The sequence below is a fragment of the Elephantulus edwardii genome, unplaced genomic scaffold (genome assembly GCF_000299155.1).
Source record: "Elephantulus edwardii isolate Elephantulus edwardi_28Jun2011 unplaced genomic scaffold, EleEdw1.0 scaffold00054, whole genome shotgun sequence".
NCBI lineage: Eukaryota > Metazoa > Chordata > Mammalia > Macroscelidea > Macroscelididae > Elephantulus > Elephantulus edwardii.
In genome coordinates, this window is record NW_006399804.1 from 17,479,640 (window position 1) to 17,491,956 (window position 12,317).

At 42.2% G+C, this 12,317-nt stretch overlaps 1 protein-coding gene across 1 annotated transcript in view; it reads left to right on the forward strand.

The window, feature by feature from the left end:
• Nucleotides 1-12,317, forward strand: part of SVIL (supervillin) — a 131,772-nt gene that overhangs the window by 61,695 nt on the left and 57,760 nt on the right. The window contains exon 15 of the mRNA XM_006887117.1: nt 6,682-6,811. Coding sequence (XP_006887179.1) covers nt 6,682-6,811 — 130 coding nt within the window. The remainder of the gene's footprint in view (nt 1-6,681; nt 6,812-12,317) is intronic.

A 12,317-nucleotide genomic window follows, 5' to 3' on the forward strand; every position in this document is an offset into this window, starting at 1 on the left:
GGGGGGGGGTGTTCTAACTACCCAGAACTGACGAAGCAAACTGACCCCGGAGGCTGGTCTCTCATGCCTCCTCTCCCTGTGAAGGATTCAGCATGTTCCACTTTCGGTATCTTGGCACCACTCGGGTTTATCTAACTGGGAGAAAAGTGTAAGAGGACAGAAATTCTACCTAGAGGGTATAGTTACAAAGAGTCTACTTTTCTCCCAAATAATTTTTCTCAATTGAATCCTCCTCCGCCCCCACCCCCACCCCGATCCAGTGGTTAAGTATTTTTCTTTTTCAAAACCTCAGGATGCAATTAGGGATTTGCAGAGCTTTGCATTTCTTCTAAACAGCTGCGCAGTTCCCTTCACTCACTCACTCACTCACTGCTGGTGAGTGAATTCCAACTCCTCGTGTCCATCCACCACCAGTTCCTGAGGCTGTACCATCGGAATGGGGAGGAGACAGCCTGTCTTTCTCCAGCTGCACTGTGAGGCCCTTGGGTTAGCTGCTCCTCGTGCTTTGGACTACGTCACCAGAGTTCCTTCCCAATTCCCTTGCTACGGCTCAGTGTCATCGGGTCAGCAAGGACTCAGAGCAAGCCCAAGAACAACATATTTGAGCCTCGCCCTATTCTGCATAGAGATTGAAAAGATATGGAGACAGGACGCAACTCTGACACACAGCCTCCCTGATTTTGAATCTGATAGAGGCACTAATCCCTAAGGAGGGCGATGTCTTGCTGTGCATGCAGTCTTTGTCCTGTTCTGAACTTGACATCACTACATTTCCCAGACCAAGCCACACGTTTTACTAGCATTGTCTCTGTTAAAACGGCAGAGAGTTTTTGTTATTGTTGTTGGTAGGTGTCATCGAGTTGACCATGACTCATAGCAACGCTATGAACAACAGATCTGAGCCTTCCCCATCCTGCACCATCTACACCATCTCTGGTATTCTCGAACATGTTACAGTCACTGTGTCAGTCCATTTACTGAGAAGCTTCCTCTCTTTCTCTGACCCTCCACTTTTCCCAGCATGATGTCTTTTTCCAAGGATTGGTCCTTCGTGACAACATGCCCACAGTATGTGAGATGCAGTGTCACCGAGCTTGCCTCTAAAGAGTACCCTGATTGTACTTCCTCCCAAACAGACTTCCTGCTTGTGCACGAGGAAAGCTAAGACTTAGAAAAGTACAATAAGTAGGAAATATCAGGAAATCCTCAGATGTTCTCCTTTTTTTAGGATATGTTTAGTATTCCATGAAAAATAAAAATTCCTGTTTTTTTATGCCTTTCTGATATCTGCAGTAACAGGTTTTGAACTATATCATTGACATTAGGATAGTTGGTGTATCCTAATATATTAATTTTAAATTTATTTAGTTTTAAATTTTCCTTCTTTGAGAAACAACATGAATCAATTGCTTTATATGTTGTATAAGAGTAAAACTTTTGACCTTTTTAAAAAATATGTTGTTGTTGTTGTTGTTGTTGTTGGTATGTACCAAGTCAGAACCAACCCATAACTGGCCCACCTGCAGGTTTTCAGAGGCAATAAATTGCCCTGGAGGAGATTTCCCATCTTTCTCCTGCAAAGCAGCTGGTGGATTCAAACTGCGTGCCTTTGGGTTGGCAACACAGCTCCTTACCACTAAACACCTGACCCCCGAGTTCCCTAACAATGCACTGGGCTTTTAGAAATCTGGTCTTGATTGCTGAAAGAACTACACTAAACTTTAATTTGTGGCCTTCCTTGCACTGTGGGAAATTGAGAGTTGAATTCCCTAGAATGCTGAAGAGTCTGCCCTTCACTCCTGCCTTTGGCCAGCTGGAGAACTCTTCTTCAGCTGCAAGGAGGCTCTGACCTGGGGCCCTCTATTCTTTGAAGGCCCCTTCACCATTTTCCTGCATTACCATAAGTCTGTGTCTTTGATCTTCCCCTCTCCCCCGCAGAAAACTGAGTTCTTTTCTTGTAATGGGATGTTTCAGCACAGCTAACCCAAAGGCTGTGTTTTGCTGGCAGTCCAAATTCATGAGCAGCTTTGAGAGAGAAGGGGCAAACTCCTCCAGTGGCATTTACAGCCTTGCAAGCATAATGAAGGAGCGGCTATTAGTTGATTCCAACTTGACAGCAACACATTCTAAGTTACTGTTGCGTTTAATTCCTGTCAGCTCCTTATATCTCTGAGTGCAGCTGTGCCCTGTAGAGTTTTTATGGATGGTATTTAGGGTGTTGATCACCAGACATGTTTTCTAAGGTTCTTCAGAATGGACTTGAACCTCTATCTTTCCATCAACCACCAGGAACTCCCTCAACTACCCTTCTTTTCCTGATCTTTCATCTGTTCCCTTACTTAAAAGGAACATAGTTTGTTTACCCAACACACAAATAACCAAGACCAAGACTCCATATAGGCACGCACTCACTCACTCAGGGCTGTTACATTGAAACCAGCTCACAGATGCCCCTCTGCTGATTTCCGAGCCTATAAATTGCAGGGGAGAAAATTGCTCATCTTTTTCTGTCAGGGCCACTGGTGAATTCAAACTACCAGAGAGGCACAGCTTATGAGTTAGCACTGAGACTCGCTTTGAACTATGCCACCAGGGCTTCCCCAGTATGGGCACTGTTGTTGAGCACCATCGAGTCAGAACTGACCCATAGCTGACCCTCCAGTGGCTTTTCACAGGCATTGGATCGCATGAGGAGAGGTTGCCCATCCTTCCCCTGCCGAGCAGTTGGTGGGTTCTCACTGCATGTCGTCAGGTTAACAGCACAGCTCCTTACCACTGGACCACCAGATCTCCCCACTATGGGCACGAGTCAGTACTGTGCAACCTCTTCTGCAACCCACAGTGCCTGTGATTCTCTGAAATGAAGGGAAATTTTTAAAGGAGACACTTCTTGAGATCAAGAGCATGTGGCTTGCCTGTCACATATTTGACCCAGCTGTGATTGTCAAGAGTCTGAAGAACTTGTTCTAATCAAGCAAGGCTCTCAGATGAGTGCAGTTGAAGTCACCATTCCAGGGTAGTGTTCCCTACTGGAGAATTGGTGAGCTGTGGGGAGGGGAGTCAAGATTTCCCAGGGTGCCTGGCAAGTGCAAGTTCACAGTGGCCCCCCAGCCAGCCCCCGAGGGTTAATAGGCTAAAGCATTACCACTCATTGGATGGCAGCTGTAGACTAAGCATATGCCGAGGCTCTCAACAATCACAGGCCCTGCAAATAGCACTTACCCTTGGCTAATGTTAAAAGTACTGACAGTTGTTTGAATTGCACGAGCAGTAATTTATATCATGTGCAGGACCAGACATGTAGCTTCCCGCCCTCCCCAGTGCGTGGCAGTCTGTGCTGAGTTAGAAGGGTCTTGAGACTGCAGTGGGAGAGCACAGATTTGGAAAGATCTCTTGCCCTCCTCAGTTTATTGAACAGAGAATAGGAAATCCAAAGGGACAGCAGTAATACATTTCAGTCTCAGTGCATGTTATTTTAAAGCAATTCATCGTTGGCACTCTGCAGGCTGGGGTGCATCCAAGTACCATGTGGGCTCAACTGAAGCAGTTCCCTCCGTATTCTTTTGGTTCCTCTGTCGTCTTTGGAAGTCCCTTAGGAAGACTCTGCCAGCCCATCCAGAAGCAAAATTTTAGATTTGGAAGATGTAGGAATTCTTTGAAGACTATCCTGGGGGTGGGGGTGGGGGGTAATTGTAAAAAAGCCAGAGTATTAAGTGATTCCTGACACATTAGGGCAAAAATTCTGTGTGCTTAGCAGGCCCTGAAGTGAAAGGTAGAGCAGAGCTAGGTTGGAATCTTATTTTCCTGTCTGCCCCGTGCAGTGGGGTCTCAGCTATCACACTGCTTCACCTCCATGGACATATGTTCCTCATGTGTTAGGCTGAGGACAAGAGGACAATACCTAGTTTCTTAGAAGAATCCAATCCTCTTAGAATATCAGCAAAGTATTTTTGGTTAAACTGGCCACTCAGCGGATTTCATCTCCTGGCAGCACCATGAATTACAGAGTACAACTGTTGCATAGGGCTTTCTTAATCACACTCTTTATGGAAGGAGTCCTGGTTGCCCAGCAGTTAAGGCAAGTAGGCTGTTAACTAGAAGATCAATGTTTCAAAGCCACCAGCTGTTCCATGGGAGAGAGCTGGGACAGTCTTTTTGAGTAGAGATTTACAGATTTGGAAACCTTACTGGGCAATTCTGTTCTGTCCTGTAGGGCCACTATAAATCAATTCCGTGACAATGGATTTGGGGTTTGCTTGTAATCTTTACAGGACCAATTTAGCTGTCCTTTCTTCCACTAAAGTGGCTTCAAAACTAGCATTCAAGTACTGAACCGTTTGCACCACCTAGGTTGAAAGCAGAGTAGAAAGTGTCCAGGGAAATCATTCCGGATTCTATTATTGATTGGCTGGCTTTGGTAGTGGTGGTTTGTTGTTGTTTTTCTATATCAGTTGTAGAGTTCTGGGAGTTGCCCCCAGTCAGATGAAGTTGTCATTGCCCCAGGCATTAGGGAGCTTCCTTTTGACAATCTCTGTGGAGGCTGTAGCTCATTCTTTTTACAAAATTCTGCTTATGAGGATGAATTTGAAATTCTCTCAAGTTATTTGGAATCTTGTCCTCTCAAAATTGGGGGGTGGTCAAGAAGAATAAGTAGCCAGTGGTCTGGGCCAAAAAAAAGTTAAGAGGGAAAAGAAAACTGTTTTCTGAGACCAGTTTGCAAGAAGGGTAGGAATAAGGCTAATTCCTAATTTTCACAAGGTGATAAACTGAAACTACTGCTTCATTTGGATATAAAAAAATACTGATTTATGTGGTCTTTTTTTAAAGCCTCAGTTATAGACACTTGGAAAACTTTAATGCAGCACGTAATTACTAATTGCTTAATTATTTCATCATGTTAGATTCTTACTAGGATAAGACTGGATCACTCAGATGAATAGGAAAAAAAAAGGATAAATCTTGTCTTGATGCAGCCTGAAATGCTAATGGAAATATTTAAAGGGGTTTAGGTTTTGTTTTGAAGTACATGCGCTTGACTTTGCAGCTTGCAGCAAGTCTGTCATCACACCACCCGTGCTGTGTAAGGGCATGAAAAACAGAGTTCTATCAGTGGGGATGGCTGGACAACTGAATGTCATAGATGTCACTGAATCATATGCCTAAGTATGTCAGGATGATCATTGTCACAAAACCAGAGGGGCACGAGTTGCTGAATGGAAAACCAATTTGTTCTGTGAACTTTGACCTAAAACTATAAGAAGTTTAAAAAAGCAAATATAATAGCAAATGTTTTGTAATATGTCTTTTGTTACCAAAAAAACCAAAGAATACCTAACACCCCCAAAACAAAAAAAAAAAAATCCATTGTTCATGATTGTGCATTAATGATGTTTGAAAGACTGTGATTCATCAGACTTGGCACAAACAGGAAGAGAAGCCAATACATTTTATTCACGGTCTTTAAATTGTTTGAGAATCAGCTTAAATGCGTTTAATGATTTCCATTCTTGTGCCTTTCATTGTTCCTGTGTTTTGTCTGACTTTGTTCATGAGGATACAGTTAGCTGAAACAGCCGAGTTGAAGCCAAAATAACCTTTCAGTGATTAGAATAGCCAAGCGGCTCTTTATCGAGTCTCACCATAACTCAAGTAAAGTAGGTTAGCTAAAGAACTCAGCTAATTAGATTCTTTTTATATGTGTAGCTTTTCCCTGAGGAAAGTTGAAGTAAAACTTTTTTTTTAAGGGTTTGTAGAGAATTAATTTCTGTATTAAGAAGCTAGATTGGGAATGACCAGCTTCATTTGGAAGAAAAGAAAAATGACTTAGCATATCGAAAGAGAAACAATCTTAAACATCATCTTTTACCTTAATTAAAATAAATTATATTGAGAGATTATCAGTGGCTTTATAGCTTTATGTTTTACAATTCATTTTAGCAGAATTTTCTGCAAATAAATACTTCTGTCCCCTACTGTAAATATTTACAGCCTCTGAAACCCATTAGAGGGCAGCTGTTAGTCAGAATAGATTTGATGGAATTGAATTTGAGGTAATTGGGTTTTGGTTTCGGGGTCTTTTTTGTTTGTTTGGCTGAGTTCGTTGGGTTTTGTTTTTTTTTCTTTTTCCTTTGGTTTCCTTGGTGGGTAGGAAGTTGTGCTGCTCATTTTAAAGTGTCTGCCCTGGTGGTTCAAACCTACCAGCCACTGCAAGGGAGAAACAAATCTCTTCCCATGCAATTTACAGCCTCTGGAAATCCCCTGGAAGGCCAGTAATGAGTCACTTCCTACTCCTAGGCAAAGAGTTGGGTTTTTTAGACATGTCATTTTATCAAATACCAGAAGGGAGACGTTTTTCTCTCAGGAGAGTTATTTTTATCTCCTCCATGTTCCCAGCCTCTTTGGGAAAGGAGGAAGCATAATTCCTTGGCTATAATGATGATGCCTCCTTTCTCTGGCAAGTCATACTTCAACTTCATGTTTCAATCAACTTTAAACTTTTGGGCCATCTCAGAGAGGGAATTCTACTGGGGTTTTTCTCCTCAGACTTGCTGTCTTCAGAATAAATGAAATTCAAATTCGGTAGCCATGGTTCTTTGCTGGCCTAAGATTTTGCACCTCCCTACCTTGTACAACTTAAGCGTTTGGTACTGAACTCCTTTTGGTTTGTGTGTTTGCCCTCAGATTGGCACTGTTGAAGAAGAGTGGCGAGGAAGACTGGAAGAATAGACTGAACAAAAAGCAGGAGTACAGCAAAACGTCAGTCTCGAGCAGCCTGCATATACAAGAAGTGGAGCAGTCGTTCAAGAAGAAGGTAATGCTTTCCATGTTAGGCAAAGGCGCTCTCACCAGAGTCACCCTTGGACCTGCATCAAACAGACAAGCATGCCTAACTTCATTAATCACCACCCTGCAGGCATTAGCGTTTATCGTGTTAGCGCACACATGTAAAATCTGCCACATAAGCAGCTTACATTGATCAAAAGTAAAGTCTTGAGATTTTACAGAACTGGTAACAGCACCCCATGCATAATGCATCAGCTGGCAGATTCCTGAGCTCTAACGTGTGCGCTTTAACTTCAGTTTAACACTGTCTTTGTGAATGCTCATATCTGGAGAATGCTCTTAAAGCTCTCAGAAGGAAAACCAAAGAGAACACAAACTGTTTTTGAAGTTACACATGAAATATGAACTGGAATGGCCTATGTAGACATCTAAAAGTGAGGTGTTCAAAATACAGAACTTTGTAACCACAAGCATGTTTCAGGATGAGTAAGATAATACTTTCTATTGAGACTCTCTCAATGAATGTCCAACAAATTGTTTTACAAGTTTAGATATATTATTAACAATACTAGCATGCATTTTATATTCAGAAGAATTGATGGGCTTTTCAATTACTAATACAGTAATTAGCAATTATGGCCGTTTCAAAGTTTACAAGTGATACTCCTGCCCGTGGCCACACTATTGCCAATATATCTGGTGACGGGAAGCAAGTTAGGGTGCCTTTGACACTGTGAATGCAAATGTCCGAGATCAGAAATCTTCAAATAGAAAAAAGTAAATATACTTATAACCAGATCTCTTCTAGTTCTCAAAAAAAAGTTCTCTCATCTATGGAAAAGATACATTATGAGTGTGACCTTTATAAATAAAAGTCCTCGGCTTATAGTGCATAATATATTGGCCTGCTGATTACATGGTCAGCTGTTTGAATCCACGAACCACTCCACAAGAGAAAGATGGTCCATTTTCTCCAGAAAAGAGTTATGGTTTGGGGAACTCACTGGAGAACTGCTGTGACTCAGCATCAACTGGACAGCTGTGCGTAAAAGATAACCTTTATCCATTAAGAAATTTACATTAAAATGAGATTTACCTTCAAAACTGTGAGCTTAAATTCACTGGATGTTTCTCCATCTCTTTGAGGTAAATTGGAATGACAATGTGAACTCTCTTTTGTGCTGACACATGTGGCATTAAAGATAATGGCTGAGAAAAGGCCCAGCACTGTAGAGTCATTTCTGACTCATAACAGTCCACTGTTGGGTTTCCAAAGGCATATATCTTGACAGGTGGAAACTACCCATCTTTCTCTTGTGGAGCGGGTGGTGGCCTTGAACCACTGACCTTTCCATTAGCAGTGCAGCCCAAAATGCTACCTGTCATTCTCAGCTGTTAGTGAAATTTCTCAGATATAGTTTGGTATTTAAAAAAAAAAAAGAAAAAGAAAAAGAAAAAGCAATTTTCTCAAACCATCTCTCCTTACTGCCCAAACCTTAATTTAAAAAAATCTAACTCACTGATTCAAGCATACCTTTAACACAATTCTCTTCAGCAAACCTGTTAATCAATATAGCATGCCTTCAGCACTAACTAGTACCAGGTATCTTGTTGGTCATTTTTGGAGATAGAAGCCCTAGCATAATAGTCAGATGAAAATGAAAATTATGTTTAAAAGCACAAAATAGATTACCTGGGAAAGCTGGCATAAGTGCTCTTCCCTCTCAGAAGGAGGGGTCATTTTAGTCTTTAGAAATCAGACAGTTGTGAGGAGATGGTAAGATGCGAAGTACTCAGCACAGGTTTCTGGATGGCATTAAACACCTAACTGCTAGCCAAAAGGTTGACAGTTCAAACCCACCTGAAGGCTCCTCAGAGGACCGGCCTGTGTGTGATCTGCTTCCTAAATGAAGGCTTTAACAGCCCTATAGAATAGTTCTCTGCACACAAGGGTCACCAGAAGACTTGACAGCAACTTAGTAGCACATAGGTAAGGCTTTTAGGAGACCTGGGAGCTGGTTGCTGACATAAGGAAATATTTCGAACACTGCCCCAGGGGTAAAAACTGAGTGGGCAGCAACATAATCGAGCACAGAGGAGCTCAACTCATGCTGAGTGGGAAATGACTGCCGAGTCTGTGGCCCCTCCTGAACTTAGTATCTATCCCTCCTACTCCTCAGTGGCCTGGTTCATTTGGTCTGAAACAATAAACACTTTGAAGTTAAAATAAGCAGCTCTATTTTAGGCCTTTGTGACAGACATTGGGAAATCTCAAGTTCCGTTGAGGTCAGGCGTGCTCAGATGGCCTCCTGTAATCTTGGCCTTCACTCCCTCCTTAGAGTTGTTTAGTCACATCTAAGCATTTCTCCAGTGTGGCAGGTGAGGTGTCTTCTTAGACCTGGCCGAAGTGTGAAGTGATCCCCGCATGGCTGAGAGGTGCTTGAGAAATCACTGCACTTGCTGGCATGTCTGCATGCTGCCACGGAGCTGACCGGAGGAAACTCACTCATGACATTGGTACAGGCAGAGGGATCTCGTGATGTGAAGTGGGTCTAAAGGTGCTGATAGGGGAACAGTCCAGAAGCTTCCATCTTTACCACAAGGAGGATGAAAATAGCCCATTATTATTTTCTTTTTAATTTTCAGTTCAGCCTTGGACTTCCTAATTCCTCAGTTCACCCTTTGGCACATATTATTTGTTGTTGTTGTTGTTGTTGTTGTTATGATGTGCCGTCGAGTATCTTGCAACTCATAGCGACCCTATGTACAACAGCCCTAAACCCTGCTCTATCCTGTGCCAATCACACTGTCTCTGATACACCCATCCCAATTACCCCAGTCAACTGAATGAATCCACCTCATAGAGGGTCTTCCCCTCTTGTGCCATCCCTCCACACTCCCAAGCATGATGTCCCTCTCCAAGGACCAGTCCCTCGTTACAACATGTCCAAAGTATGTCAGACAAAGCCTCAGAATCATTGCCTCCAAGGAGCAGCCTGGTTTAACCTAGGATGAATTGGTTACCAAACATTTTATTCTACTTTGTCATCTGCCACGTTTTTGTGTATAGTCCCATGAGATATAGCTGGTAGAGATTTATGGCTGACAAGAAATCAAGACAAGACCATATATTCAACTTTTATTGCCCTGGTGAAAATCCATGTGGCAGAGAAGTCACCTCTGTCCAATCACAGTAAAATGTAAGTCACACATATATCACTACACTTTCCAGTAGTAATATTTTAAAAATAAAACATAATAAGTAAAATTAATTTTAACAATAATTTTATTGTAATCTATTCACATACCTTTTCAATATAGAGTAAAATCTACGAGACCAGATTATGGGAGTCAGGACTGACTTGGTTTTCTGACTCTTGCAAATTCAATCAAAATTGGGTATCGTCATCACTGTTTTTTATCTTTCTGTGCAGCTCTGGAGGCCTAGTGGTAAGGAGTTGTACTGTCAACCCAAAGGCAAATGGTATAAATCCACTAGTTACTCCAGTAGAGAAAGATGGGCAGTCTCCTCCCATGTGAATACAGCTCTGAAAACCCACTCAGCCAAGAGTCGGTTCAGACTCGATGGCTCATAACAACATTGAAGGCAAAATAATTTCCCTTTTTTAACAAATTTCCACTTTACAAAGGTTCTACCTGTCACAGATTTACTGTATAACCAATCTAAATTTATTAAGAGTGTACTAAATTCCTTATTTCCTAGTAACTTTTTTCAGCCTGAAAAGGACTTTACCTGTAGGCCAGGTCTCAGTGGTCATGTGTAGCAAGAGGCTACCTCACTGGGCAGTTAGAATTGAAAAATGCATCTGAAATACTCTGTTCAGAAACCACAGAGGGAAATGACAGCAAGCCAACTCATTCCTAAGTGGTAGACTTCATAAATATTTGTTCAGTGAAAATATTACCAAGGAAATCCCACCCAGCACTGGACACGAGAAGAGAGCTGAGCTCAGCATGCGGTTCCTAAGGTTGAGATGGGAGAGACTTGCTGAATACGATTCCGAGCACTTTTGCAATGAATGTCCTTTAAAAGTGGCTGCTGACATGTGAGACCTGGAAGACAGTTGTCTTTCCCTTAGAGCTAGTCCCTGCCCCTACATGGAAGTCACCAGTGCCAACCATAGTGCAAAAGAATGACTGCAGTATATAAAAATTCAATTAGTTTTCCTTTTTTTTAATATTAAAAGATCAATCATGTCTCAGAGAATATATAACTTAATGATAGTTATTTGCTTTCTAATTTAACCTCATAATGCCCCAAATAAATATGCAAACAAACAAAATAAAAAACCCCACAAAACAATAAAGCACAAATAGGATCCATGCATTAATCACTTACCCAGTGGATTCCAGTGTTTCCTATGAAAAAACAGTCTCTCTCTCCTCTCTCTTGACTTCCTTTTTCATCTTTATACTTATTTCTTCCCCTTCTGTTCTTGGTTTCATGTAAAGCCAGTGCTAACCTGACTTAAGCATTTCTGCCTCTTCTGGCAGCATAATTAGGTGTAAGGTGGGATAGCCGCTTGCTCTGGATTTGGCCTCGTCCACGCCGTGTGGCATGTGTGTGTTGAGCGTGATGGCTGTGCACTTGCTTCCAAACTAACTCGTTCCACCCAAAGAACAAAAGAAAGGGAGCAAAGTCTTCAAAAAAAGTCTTAAAAGCATGATTAAAACCCTGCGCCTGTTTCTGAGCCTCTGATTGATACTGGACACCCCACTGAGCTGCAGTATAACATGCCAGTATGTACAATGTCCCCCCAACACAAGTGTCTGAGAATGCCAGGAAGTGTGATGCATCATATTCCTGATTCCCTTGCCTGCTGCTGTTGAAATCCCCAATCACAATTCCAGTGCAGCTAGTTCCTTTAAGAGAGAGGGCAGGGGAGGCGGGGAGAAAGATTGGATGGTGTGAGCTGCAAGTTGCTCATGGTGCATTTGGACTCTGAGTCGACTTGATTGACACTGGTGCTACCCAGCTGTGTGGGCATGTGCATGCATCTCATTGAGCCCCTGGAGCAAAGTTCTTCCAATGACTATGACCCTAACTGGACCCTTCTCTTCCAACCCTCGGCAATGTCTCCTGTTTGTTTTAACCTGTAGGATGAAGGAGGATTTACAGATGATAATGCCATTTCTAATCTGCTTTGGGTAAGCCTGACTCTAACCCAGTTGTCCTCTAGTTCGAGGCTCGAGTTCTGCCTCACTGCCTCTATCTGATCCTTCACAATTCCTCAGTTTCACGATTTTGTACCTTCTCTGGTTTTCTTTACCCTGAGAAGAAATGACACGTTTATTCAAATGAAGAGGTGATCCTGTTTCCTTAATTTTTCTTTAATCCTGTAGTAAAGATATTTTAAAAGCTTTAAAGAAGATGATTTTTTTTTTTACTATCCCCTGTGAAAACTGCCATTGAAAGTCATTGTTCCCTTCTCTGCTACTGATGGTCCCTCAGCTGCAGTCATCTTGCCATTAACGCATTAAATTCCTGCCCCAAACTGACTCGGGTATATTTT